Genomic DNA, 13,994 nt, shown 5'->3' with positions numbered 1-13,994 from the left:
GCAGCTTTCAGAGGAATAAACTGAGGCATCGCCTCAGATGCCGTATCCACGTCTCTTTGTGCATCTGTGGATTTGACGATAGAAGCGTCTGTTTGTACTGATCAGTGATATATTAATATTAGATTTGTTTAAGATCTCACAAATCAGTGTTGGCCTGACAAATTCTGTGTCAGTACATGTTTAATTCAAACGAAGATATTATTTTGCTGCAAATACTTTGTAATTATTACAACAACTGTACTTCTCCCCCTCATTACTTGTGAGCAGTTTTACATGCGCCTGTGGAACTAAGAGAAAGACAAACATTTTCTTAAGAAAGCAATTTTAAGATTGCGCTTTAAACACTGTGCTGTACATGTGAACATTAAAAAAAACAACAACATTGCAACACACAAAACCACTGCAGCAATTCACACAGATTTTATGATTTGTCTTGGGATCAGTCTAGTAAAAGCAAAACAAGAAAAAGGAAAAGAGGAAGAACAAGAACAAGGAAATGAGACGAATGGAGGTGTTGGATGGTAAGTAAAGGAGAAACAGGGGAAAAGGGCAGGGTGGGAGGCTGCTTTGTTCCTCTAAGGGGAGACTAGATCCAGTCAGGAGGTCGGAGTGCTGGGAGGCTGCTGAAGCCTCGAAAAGAAGAAGTAGAAGTAGAAGAAGAAGAAGCGGTGGTAGTAGTAGGAAGAGGAGGTGAGGGACAGAGGCGCCTAGACTCACCGGAAGGAAGGCGTCAGCTGGATCATACTGGTAGTCCATCTCTGACTCAGTATCCAGGAGGTGGGGGTATGCAGGGGACCCATTGTCGACCTCACCATCACCTGAAAGCACCGTTCCAGTTGAAAAAGTGGCTGTATCATTTTCCACTGGGACGGCCCCCTCAGTAAGGACATCCTCTTCCTCCTTGGGCCTGAGAGGCACATCAAGGTCTGCTCCCTGGCCTCCTGCCTCAGTCTGAGAGTCTTGTGGGGTCAGAGAGGTGGGTGCCTGGGTCAGGTTCCAGTGGAGGGAGGGTTCAGACTCAGCAGGTTCACCCATGGGGAAGGGTGTGGGCAGAGGAAAGCCAGACGCGGTCAGCGTGGGACTATCGGCTAGGCTCGGTGTTCCCTCGGCTTCCAGAGTGTTGTTGTCGGGAGACTCTGTCATCACCTCCAGGAGTGAGGAGTCCTGGTCCGGGGGTGGGATCAATAGAGGCATAACAGGGCTGAGGTCTCCACTCAGACCATCAGTTGTGGTGACAGGCACCAGATCTGCAACCACCACCACGACACTGGGTGTAACCTCAGCTCCTTCCATGTCACTTAGGGTGACGACGGCAGCCTCTCTCAGTGGTACTTCCTTCCCGGCAGTGACCTCTGGTGGCGGTGATGAGGTTGTTGCTGGTGTGGTCTGTGCCAAAGTGCTGGCAGGGTCAGGAGGGAGGGAGGTTGACAGGGTGGTTGGCTGAGGCCTGGTGGTGGTTACAGGTCGAGTGGTGGGAGCAGGAGGGAGGGTGGGCTCCTGAGTGGTTGATAGACTGACTGGAGATTCAGTTTTGGTTGTTGTGGCAACAATCGTCGTCGTCATAGGAGCTACAGTGGTGGTGGTCAGCTTGGTGGTTGTGGGTGCAGTCGTTCTGGTGGTGGGAGTCGTGATAACCTTTATAGTTCTGGTCGTTGGAGGAGCTGAGGTGGGGAGTCTGAACTGTGGTGGTGATGGTGGTTGTGGGGGAGGCATGAGGAGAGGGGGAGACAATATAAAAACTAATGGCATAAAACAAACACAAACACTGAACTTAAATCTGGACCTCTACATGTAACTTCACACATGTACAGCAATGATGGTTGATGTAAAAACTGCTGCAGTGTTGTGTTGACATATGAGGCCGACTCTGACTCTGACTCTGCAAGCCTGGGTGGCTGCCAGTTACCAGAGGTACACAATAGATGTCAAGAGCAAGGAGTAACAAGTCACACATTCATGCTGAAGACGAGACATCGTGTCCCAGGCCAATATTCGTCCTGTTCAGACAAATATTGCAGCGTGATAATGAGGCAGACATGTAGATCCAGTAAAGTTCAAGTCACGCCCTGTCTTAAAAACCACCTCAAAGTGATCATATCGTTGTGGTGAAAAAAACAAGTGTTTGTGGGCAGGGTATGAAATTAAGAAAATATTTTGGGAGCAATTTTGGTCCCCAGGGTCTAAAAAAATGGAGACATTTTAAAATGATTCTGGGCCATGGAAAAAATTGAAGTTAGAGCTTGGTTATTTTTAGGGCCCAACCGATTAATCAGCCGGCCAATTTAATTGGCTCATAATAGCAATTAGAGTATAATCGGTAATCGGCCAAAATTGACGCCAATTTTAACACCTCATTTTCAGTAATAGAAGCCGTTAATTTTTTTTTTCTTAGAAATGATGTCCTTGTGCGTCCAGTAGAGGGCGCTCCAACTCCACTCATATCAGGCTCCACAGCAACCCCATAAGTGAGTGAAGTATACGGGACTGAAAAACCAACAGCGCATGCGTACTAAAACCAAGCAGTTTGCCTCAATGGTAAGTTTATAATAACTAGTTTGTGAATTAAAAAAAGAATAACTTAATATGTTTCCCATTTCCCAGGACGTGCCTCGTTTTGTCTGTCACGCTTCACTGATATTATTAGAGGAGCATGACTTGAGATGTTAGCAAGTTAAAGAAAGTTAGGATAACCTAGCTTAAATATTAGCTACCTAAACTATTTAACCGAGTCAGTCGCGGCACAATGAACAATGTAACGTTGACGTTACAGTACCTCAAAGTAATATTACGCTCACTCAAGCAGCTGCATGCCACCAGACTAGACAAGACCGGAGCAAATTAGGATACCGCTTCTTCACCGTGGGCCAGTCCAGTTTCCAGTTCAAGATCGTGGCTGGCAGGGTCCATCTCTTCGTCTACGTGTTTGCAGGGGTTTAGTGAGTATCTGGTGGAGGAACTGTAACTGGTAAACTTTGGTGGGTGGGTGGTTTAACTGGTTTAACCAAATAGCGGTCCATTCGTCAGCTCAGGTAGGATATGTAGTGAGGAGCGTTGCCTCTGTCTTGGAGGCGGGGACGCGCGCCCTCGCGTTGACGTAATCAGGGCAACTTTGTTAAAAACATCTTGAGCATAATGAGTTGATGAAAAATTGGGGGCAATTCTGGCCCCTGGAACAGGGTTTTGGGGGCGGGGGGTATTTCTTGGCTATACTGGGGGCCAAATGGCCCGTGGCCCTCGCTAATTTCCGGCACTGTCTGTGGGTTTTATTGTTGAAAGAAAGGGACATTTAATTGGCAGTTTGTGAGTGAAATTATTATCAGACTGCCCCGTGAAACTCACTCCGACTAAGTGATATTAGATATCCATTTTTAAAAATAAATCTAAATACATGATAATGATATTTATTTAAACTGCTGCAAAGCCCATTATATGCATGTACATTAAATTCCTGGATTATGCCTGACTTGTTTGGAGGTCACGTGATAAGACGATTTTGCCGACCTGTCAATACAAAACTACTGGAGAAAGTCTGCCTCCTATTCAACTCCCACTGGTGTCCTGCTGCAGCAGCCGCATGACTGCCACAATTACTAAATATACTAAAAACATGCATTTCAACAAAAAAATATGGCTCATTATTCACTCTGAACTATTGGAATATTATTTGAAGATTGATCATGCAGTTGGAAGATTTTAATTCAAAGTAATAATAATTAACAGCAAAGTTGGCAGGCATGGAAGAATGAGAATCCACAAGTAGGGGTGACTACAGTTTGACTGTCTCATCTATTATTACCTCTGTGTATCTAAAGATGCCAAGACATTTGTTTATATGCAGAAAAGAGCACCAGGGCGTCTTTAGGATTCAGAGTATTTTCCAATTATTATCATGATCATTATAACATTTCCAGTGGATTTACTGCTCTGATCAACTCAGAGCAACTATGCCAGTCCAATTCCTCAGCGCCCGCTCTGATCCTCCGTCTGGTGTCATGCTGTAACTTACGTGCTGGTTATAGATGACGACTCCCTCCTCACAGGTGGGCTTGTGAGTACACATGTGCTGGTGGACACACCAGTTACAGCCCCATTTACTCAAAACACAACCACGGCAACTGTAGATAGACACAACACAAAGTAGAGATTAGACATCATGGGGAAGAAGGAGGGGGATTATGAGTCAGGGTCCAGGGTGTGTGTGTGTGTGTGTGTGTGTGTGTGTGTGTGTGTGTGTGTGTGTGTGTGTAGGTGGGGGGGGGGCAAGGAGAGAGGTCTAACAAAGTAATCAGAAAGTAGGTGACACTAACAGACACAAATGGTATGGAGTACTTGTACCATTTGAACTTCCCTTGTTATTGATGTTCACTGAATGGGCAAATTGAGAGCAAGGCTGCCACAGACAGACGCTGAGCAAAACACTGAATCTTCCATCCATCTTGTTCCAGGCAAACTGGCTCCCAGCACACAAAAACATGTACAGACGACTGTCTTGGATCAGTGGGAGGGTTCTACACAAAATTGAGCTGAATAGGATATCTGATGTTCTGATAGTGCTCTGTGGTACTGCTGTGTATTCTCCACCACTTTGTGACAAACATTAATGCAGCCACACCACCTCGGACTAATAATCATCCATTAATGACTGTCATCAATCAATTAAATATTAAATCCTCACATGGTGCACGATTGATGCAAGAAACCCTGTTGATTAGGAATTTCATTCAAAACCACATGTTCTGACTTCCTTTTACTTCACTTTTTAGGCTGTCGAGTCAAACTAGTTGGTTCAGTTGATCTGGTGATGTGAAAGTTTCTGTCCCCAGGCTGATTATGTTTCTCCAGGAGGAGGGAGGCTTCTAAACTGAGAATATACAGCAGTGTGATCTTTAAATGATCATTTTCAGGTGGAGGGAGAAGATCCCTTTGCTGGCCTGGGAACGCTTGCAGGATCCCCCAGTCAGAGCTGCTCAATGTGACCAGGTAAAAGGGCCTGACTTGGGGGGGAGGCACACACAACGACTTCAAATAAGCAGTTGAATATGGATGGATTGTTTTTAGTCACTGCATTCATCAAAGCCAGATTAGTGAGGCAGGACTGGTTTCATAAATCACACTTGAATCCAGTCATGAGGTGGTTTCTCTGCTCAGATGTCCTCAGTTTCTCTACTTGATTAATAAATGAGAGCCACTGTCATTTGTTCTCATCATCGGGGGCCAAGGTGATGGATAAAAGTCCTTTGGTAGCAGGACACGATACATGACTCCAGAGTATGACCATTTAGTGGCATTTCTAATCAATTTTGGAGACAGTGAATTTCACAGCTAGGCACACCAGAGCGACTGGCAAATATACCCATACTTGTTCATCGTTGTCATGAATCCACCAGGAGGGGGTGACTCGGGAACTTTGGCTATCCGGATGAAGATGCGCATTTTTGAAAAGCTGATTTCTGTTTAGGCAGTGCAGTTATTAGCACTGTCAGCTAACAGCAAGACAGTTTCAGGTTTGAGCCCAGGGCTTTTCTGTCTGCATGTTCTCCCTGTGCCTGCGTGGGTTCACTCCAGGTTCTACAGCTTCCTCCCACAATCTAAAGATGTACAAGTTAAGTTAATCGGTCACTCTAAATTGACTGTAGGTGTGGCTGTGAGTGTGAATGGTTGTCTGTCTATATGTGTTGGCCCAACGACGGACTGGCGACCTGTCCAGGGTGGACCCCGCCTCTCACCCGAAGCTGGGATAGGCTACAGCCCCCCCCCCCCCGCGACCCTCAACTGATAAGCAGTATGGTTGGATGATGTTCCTTTCATTGATTACATCTGAAGTGAGTTTTTCTTGGTGTGCAGACTATTTTTCTACTTCTACAACTTCAGAACCTGTCAGTATTTTCAGCTCTTGTGGGCCGTCTGCTGGTCACAAGTGACAAAAGGTCCTGATCCATTCTTTCCAGATATGTGTTACTTTAGGGTAGAAGCTGGTGCTGCATTGAACTACCTGAACAAAACTCACCCTCCCGATATCCATTTTCCTTCTTTTCATTATTTTTGGCAACAGCGCCAGTATGTTATTGTGCAGGTTAAAAATACAGTAACAACAACAAAGACCCTGTGTACACACCTGGTATTAACATCCATCCTGATGTAATCTGATCACGCGTGGACAGCTCTACTGAAGGAGCTCACATTTGGCTTTAAAATGCTTCTCCTGTGATAAGATCTTAACTATCAGCTCTGCATTCAAATGAACATATCCTTCTGTTTTTTTCCTACTTGTTCTAAGTTTTTAAACAGCTTTTTTCCCACGACAGTCTTTCTTTAGTACAAACAACAAACCCATGTCTCTGGCACACTCAGAGATGAAACTTGGGTTCATTTGTTGCTGTGGATGCTGTCAATCAACGCATCCGCTCACATCCATCGCTGACATTTTAGAGTCTTTCAGAACAGCTGTCTTGCTTTGGATGACATCGCTGCTGTCATGTTTGAGCAGAGTGAGTGAGATCAGCTGATGGGTGAGACGCATTCGATCTTAAGAAGAGCTGTGCAGCTGGAGATACAGTCCCCATGTTTATTGGTCAGAATTTAAAAGCAGAAGAGAAAGAAACCATGATTCAGACTGGGTCTGTTCCTCTGCTTGTTCCTGACAAACCGAACTACTCAAGATGCTTGTTGCATCTCTGTGGAACTTTCACATGATCAGACATTGTGATAATATGCCATTGTTCACATGCTCATCGGCGCGTATTTCCGCTGAAACAGGAAAGGTTAACAGCCGATTAGGTGGTCCTTCAATTTGACTCAGGACGTCCAGGACATCCATATCACTGAAAAAATGTGGCCACATGTGGTCCAGACTACCTCGGAATGTGGTTTCAGGGATTAGATCACACGCCGCGTTCAGGACGCATTGAGTGTGTTTACCATCTGTGCGGAAAGACTACTAAGAGTGTGTGGTGGGCATCAGTCAGGTGCCTACTTATGCTGTATGGGTTATATGGGATATATGACACGAAAGAACTTCTTGCTAAAATATGAGAGTATCTTGAAGTATAGAAACACAGGTTGCGAGAGACAAAATGCTTCAAGCATGACAGCCAGGTGATTCAGAGAGTGATACGATCATAAGGTCTGCAGTGATGAGTGTGTGATCAGAAGTTACTCACAGCATGCTGCCAGACAGCTGCTTAACAGCTCTGCAGTCATAGAAGATGAAATCCCTCGCTGTGACTGTGACGGCACCGAAACGAAGAGACAAGGTGACGGTGATGAAATCTGAGGAGAACAAAACATAGAAGACGACATGGAGACGACATGAGGAGGAGGAGCTGAAAACAATGTGAGAGGACCATCATGTTTGAGAAGAGAGGGAGCGGGGTTCTGAAAATATTTGCCTAAGCTTATCATGTCTGTTTCACAAAGTCTGGGATGTTCCTTAAAAACACAGGGCGCTAACACAGGAGGGTGTAGTCCCCATAGCCAAAACACAGGAGCTAATAAAACCCATGTGAAGCACTCCACCCACAGCCTGGTGAGAGCAGACATAAACACAGCCGCACTCAAGGCTTTCAAACACATGCTCAGCACACAAATGTCCATATCGTCCCGTTTCATGGCGACGTGCAGCTTCATCCGATAACAGCACGTGATGAGAAAAAAATCCAGCATATCTAAAATAAGATTAGATGAGCAGCATTTAGTGGTCAGAGCTCCATCGTAGTGGTCTCAGCCAGTGAGGATTCCCGAAGGAGCATAGTAGAGACTCTTAACTGTTAAATGTCATGTAAAAACAGACCAGCTTCCCACATATTCATGTTCAAAACGCCTTGGCTCAATTAGGCAAAAAATGATCTGCATCTACATTCAAGCAACAACTGCACGTAGGCGTCCTGCTCTCTTCATTCGTTTTTGTCTTCATTTTGTGGCTTTGATTATGAAACAGCAAATGTTGGGGTTTCATCTCTAATAATGACACGAAACCTACAAAGCTGAAAGCAAACATAAAACAATCAGTAACCACGAACGTGGACGCAAACTGGAGCTTCAGGTAGAAGCTACAGAAGTAGAGCTGACTGATTTGGAGAAAACAACATTATTTTTACGATATGAATCACAACATCACAGGGAATATTAGGAACATGTATGGATGTGTATTGCAATTTTTTTTCTTTTCTTACTGTATGTCTATTGAATATTATTTGCAGGGTGGGATATTTTTGCTTTCTGTCTCTAAATTCAAGCAATTTGAAAATTACATTGCACAATAAACCCCCCCCCCCTCCGCCCCCAAAAAGAAAAAACTTAATCAATTTTTGGGGGATAAACACATCTTTCATATTCTAAATTCACACCTCAGCAGTATAGTTTCACTTGGCATGACCTAAAGTGCCAATGAAGAAGCCCCGTAGGTGAACTCTGGCACAAACTCTCAGTAAGCCGCTGCTAGAGCCATAAAAATCGTTGGTGTGTCCATATCTCAGGATCCCCTCCACTCCCCCCCCAGCTGATTTTCGCTGAGCCCTGCACACTGAGAAATGGGAATGTAGGCCTGGGAACCAGTGTGTGTGTGTGTGTGTGTGTGTGTGTGTGTGTGCGCGTGTGTGTGTGTGTATGAAAACACACAAATCCTGTGAATGTTTGGGTGCATGTGACCTCTGTGGAGTCTTCCATTTTTATTTACAAGCCCCTTTAATCTTCTTTTATTATTGCTAGTGACTAAGTAGAACAAACAAGCTGCTTTCAGCCTGCTAAACAATCAGCAATCCAAGAAAACCCAAGCTCCTCTCAAAGAATAGAATCACTAGATGAAAAAGATTTACGGCAAGCTGCAGGCTCTGAACACAGATTACTCCCTGAGGTCTAAGCTGGTTTAGATAGCACAGACAGGATTCATTGAAATATTAATCAAAAATAAAAATTATATATGAGATTTCCAAAGATTAAATAGCCAAAGACAAAATAATGACACATGATGTCCAGAATAACTTATTTCTAAAACCCTCAAACAAAATGCATTCCAACAACATACTGTCCAACACACTGTCTACCTTGTCCTTGGGACAGAGCAGGTCAAGCAAGCCTGGTTGAATTTCAAAATAAAACAACCCCGGCAGAATTTTGATTGAGTATCATATAATCACATCAACATGATAACCGTAGGCCGGCAAATTCCCTGCTCCACTCTGAGGATTCTCATCATCGTCGTAGGATTTGCAAAACACAAGTGGATTTAACCATTTGACTGCTGGCCACAGTACTACAGAGCACGAAATGACACCCTGATTAAAACCAGTGCTGCACTACTCATATTTTTGTGTGCAACATTGTGATTTGGAGTTTTGATATCATAAATAAATGCTACTATGAGTCTAGTTGCTTGATTACCCAAAAAAAAAAAACAAAAAACATAATCGATAATGTTAGAGAGTGCATCTCTTAACTCAAGCACACAATCTTCAGCTGGCATGGAAAAATACAAAAACTTTACAATGCTGTTCTGAAAATAATGTTTCATTGAATTAAATAAGAAAAAAATCTTTAGGAAAATCAAAGCAGGGGGAGGCATGGCTCAGAGGTTGAGTGGCCAGCTACATCTAGCAACTGAAGGATCGCTGGTTTGATTCTTACTTCCCCTGGTGACCATGTCCAAGTGTCCTTGAGCAAGATACTGAGCCCCTAATTGCTCCTGATGGCCCTGCGATGGACTGGCGACCCGTCCAGGGTGAACCCGCCTCTCACCCAATATCAGCAGGGACAGGCTCCAGCCCCCCCGCGACCCTTAACGGATTAGCTGTATAGAAAATTGATGGATGGATGGATGGAAATTAAAGTAATTTGTGCAGTGCTGTTTAAAAAAATAATTGCTGTTTTTTTTTTGCAGATATCATTGCACAAACTGACATCACAACTGTGATTGGATTCAGCGTGCAGTGCTATTTTTATTCATGATAAACAAATCAAGGGCAATGGCTGAATCAGCAAGTCTGAGCAGAGAAGACAAAACCAAATATAACAATACTGGTGGGATGAAGCTGGGCGGGGGAAGGAACCAAACCCTGTCACTGCAGTCCCAGCAGGCTCAGGGGGAATGAGATCCCACTGCTGCTCACAATCACGCAGCCCCGTGAGGTAGTTTCTGAGTGAGTGTAGCGAACAGAACTGTCCCAGCTCCTCAGAAACTTGATTTTTCTGTCCCTCATACCAGGGTTGTTACAAGTCCTGGCACTTGTTTGTTCTATGTAGTAAAGTTTTGGAGATACTGGACAGTAACAACATGTAGAACGATTGTGGGAGGTTAAGGTGCAGCAACTTATGTAGCTCAAAATTTGTGTAAAGAAAAACAAACATCATGAGTTTCTGCTAGTGCGTGGTCGAGGGAGAGAACCAGCCTGCGCGTGTGCGTGTGTGTATGCTTCAGCCGGATGCTGAGCTAACCGCTGTCCACTGCAAAGTTTAAGTTAGGCAACTAAAAACAGCTGCATGACTAATTTATTCCAGCATCACAAACAGACGCATGCAGCCGACTTGAGTGTGTGGCGCTGTGAACAGGAGCAGGATCATATTCCCCAAAAGTATCTCACATGAGGAAGTTTAACATCACCAGAGATATGGTACTCATAAGTGCACTTGAACAGTTATGTTTCCAACTCTCACTCCATCAGTTTTGACAATGTTTCAGTCCCCTTCCACTCAACGTGTTTCTCTTCTTGTTCTTGAATTGGTTGTTGGTTCAAACATCATTCTGCCCCGAGCTGCTCAGATTCTAAAAAACATTTCCCTGCTGATAAAGGAACATTTCTGCTCAACATGACTTGTGACATCACAACTTTTTTAGATTCATTTAAGGCCCAGTGACCATCTTATGCCACTCTACAGTGAAGAAGGAGGTTTTTATTTTCTAACCCTGTCCTGGAGGCACCATGGGTACTTGGCTGGCATCTGGAGAGTGGCAGGTAACCCCGGTTTCAGTGACGGTGGCAGGACTGTGGCTGTCCTGGAAGAAGCAGGAGTAGGACTCGCCCTTTTCTAAGACTGGAAGTCCTGGGACTGACAGGGAGACCTGAGAAAACATGATCACATGTATATCGTATCAAACACTGAGTCCACATCTGTACGACTGCAGAGGCAAGTGAAGGTCACAGTAACAGGAAGTGATTAAACTGTCTGATAGGACAAATCTGACCTGCTCTCTCGCAAACGTCAACGTGGAAGAATTTGATTAGAAGATGAGCCGTTCTTGCTGCAGGACCATGAATCATACCCATCAAATTCTTAGAGTTATAATCCTCCTTGTCATTTATATAGTGGCTCCTCCCTTCTTTCTCATTCAGGTGATATTTCTACAGTCACTCAAACATCAGCACCTCCTGAGTTATTAAGTTCTGTATTTTTCAACCAAAGTGGTTTTGCTGCCACTACTCTGTGGACATGAGGTTTGATTCAGTGTTTTGTCATGTTTGTTTACACCTACATTCATGTGGCTCATGTTTTGATGGCATTCAGTCTCCAAAAAAATCCAGATTTTTTTCTTGTGAATTAAAACAGTCAAAACTTTCAGTGTTGTCAACATGTACTTCAGTTTAAAGAAGATTACAAACATAATAAATCTTATTTTCATGTTTGAATGTTTTGATCAAATAATTCAATAACTATTCCCCTTCCTACTGGAGTTCACATTTAACTTTCTAATTATCGAAAGCAAATATTCTGCTGCTTCCTAAACACATGACATTTAGTCGGACTGAAATCCCTGAAATCTGTATTTTCTCCAATAAAAGCCCATTGTCAGGTCAATATCACAGAAGAGAGGGGAAATCAGGCTACTCAGGGTCAGCACTTCTCTCTAGCTCTTCTTTTTGTTAATATTCAGTCCAAAGGTTTTGAGAGGATCTGAAACAAAGCAGATTTTGTGATAAAATATGAGCAAATATATTACTATATACTCCTATACCATTATAAAACGAGGTGTTGGTGTCTGCATGTGAGAGCCACAAGATGAGCGTCAGTGTTACATCTTAGAGAGAGAAAGAAAGCAAAGAAACTGCTGACGCTACAGATCCTGGACAGGCGGCTCTGCTCTTGAGCAATGAAAACACCAGCATGTATCCAGGTCTGGTAAGCAGCATGTCTACAGCTGATGACTTTTGAGGGGGAAACCTCAGATAGAAGCGAGCACTTCTGTCTGGGGTGCCCAAATATTTTCCCTTGACAGGAAAAAAATGAAGCTTAATGGTGGACTGCAGGCCAAAAGCAAAAATGGAAAATGGTAATAAAATCCCAAGTTCCCTTAATTAAATATTATTCCGGCTTTTACACTGATTTCTTATAATATCGTACACATGTATTTTATAAGTCATTACAGGCCATTCATTGACGAGCAGACATTGCTGTTTGGAAAAGGAGAACAAAAATGTACCATAAAATGATGTAACGCCGCCCGATCCAATTATTTAAAAAAAAAGGGATCTTACTTAGCAGCGATTTATAGTATTTGGTTTTTAATCATTTTCATAAAAATGTTTGTATTATTAGGCCTATTAAAGCCTTGAGCTTGGGTCAGCCCTGTAACTGGGCAACAACTAGCCACCTCATATACAATCAAATCCCCTTTTCTTTAGCATCAAGCCATTCTCCTTGGACACCAAACTCAACATGATTGCTGCCCATCAGTGACGTAACTCCTCTCACCCTTCGCGTAATTGGATCATAAATCGGCGATCTCCATTTAACAAGATTTGATGATCTGAGAACAGAGTGGATCGCCCAACTCTCGCGTGTTGTTCTCTCAAACAACACACATCTGTGTTGTATCATATGGTACAGTTTTGTCTCTGCGGTTATCCTCAGGCACCAGCTTCCTTACAGATCTCTCTCTGTCTCACACACACACACACACACACACACACACACACACACACACACACACACACACACACACACACACACACACACACACACACACACACACACACACACACCCCTGCCAGGGTACAGTTTATCTCTGAACTAGGCTGATAAGAGATTCTGGGATGAGTTACACGAAGGTGATCCTGAGCTTTCTGGTGTTTTTCCTATTTGAGGAGAATTTTATTCTTGGTTGTACATATAAATGCAGAATGTGACCATGGACACAAATTCTGCTTTCAAAATATCAACTGATGCCTACCTACAAATTCTTTTTAATGAGTTTGCTTTCGTTGGACTACCCATGAGAATGTTCGAACGGAGGTCATGCGACTCACTGTCCTGCTCTCCTCCCTGCTGACGTTGGAGGGGTTGAGGTCCTGGATGGCCAGACACTGCTGCTCCATGTCGAAGCTCCAGAGCCACTGACCAGGCTGGTTCCCACGAGCACACTGGGACTGCAACACACATCTGCAGAGGAAACAGCACAGCTGCTGTCATTCATATGATGTTTGCATTTACTATCAAATTCAGGTCCGCCGTATCGCTACCCATCCAAAAATGGCACTGTGCTTGCAAAAACGGCTCATAGGGTCTTTCCTGCAGTGATAGCAAGTCTGGTTTCTACTCCAGCTGGACTGGAAATAAAGTCAGTAATGTATGAAATATCTTTAAAAAATACACAAGGAAAGACAAATATAATTTAGAACAAAGAATATGTAAGCAGAAGCGGACTGGCTGGAAGCCAGGAAGAAGATGAAGGAGTGGGAGGTCCAGATGAGGGGCCAGGTGGTGAGGAGAGAGGGGAGGAGACGTAGATGAGATGCAGTCTGGGCGCCTTTGATTGCACTCAAACATAATCCCACCAGTGCTGAACATGACAGGTCAAAAATACACAACCACAGCACCGGGGATAATTACCTCTGCGAAGGAGCTGATGTTTTCAGATCAACGGTTCGTCAGCAGAAATATGTAAAAACTGCCAGGCTGATATTCATGATATTTGGTGGAGGAAGATAGAGCCGAGTCACAGGGTGGAGACGTTTGTTATTTTTTGGTTTTGTTCCTGGGTGTAGTCGTAAGGACAGTGGGGACAT

General features: G+C 43.9%; 1 protein-coding gene across 5 annotated transcripts in view; it reads right to left on the bottom strand.

The window, feature by feature from the left end:
• LOC147267506 (plexin-B1-like) overlaps window positions 1-13,994 on the bottom strand; it is a 109,267-nt gene that overhangs the window by 18,803 nt on the left and 76,470 nt on the right. For 4 of the 5 annotated variants that reach the window (XM_086198367.1, XM_086198369.1, XM_086198368.1 and 1 more), the window contains 5 exons: window positions 13,236-13,368; window positions 10,897-11,053; window positions 7,161-7,269; window positions 4,007-4,115; window positions 718-1,680 (listed from right to left, as the gene is read on the bottom strand). In XM_086198367.1, coding sequence (XP_086054493.1) covers window positions 718-1,680; window positions 4,007-4,115; window positions 7,161-7,269; window positions 10,897-11,053; window positions 13,236-13,368 — 1,471 coding nt within the window. The remainder of the gene's footprint in view (window positions 1-717; window positions 1,681-4,006; window positions 4,116-7,160; window positions 7,270-10,896; window positions 11,054-13,235; window positions 13,369-13,994) is intronic. The other variant, XM_086198371.1, reaches the window with a different exon arrangement.

This window comes from Aulostomus chinensis, chromosome 3 (assembly GCF_037954235.1).
Source record: "Aulostomus chinensis isolate RoL2024-O1b breed Wild chromosome 3, RoL_Achi_v1.0, whole genome shotgun sequence".
Classification (NCBI taxonomy): Eukaryota; Metazoa; Chordata; class Actinopteri; order Syngnathiformes; family Aulostomidae; genus Aulostomus; species Aulostomus chinensis.
Note: the sequence above shows the minus strand (reverse complement) of the source record. Positions and strands in the feature narration are given on the sequence as shown.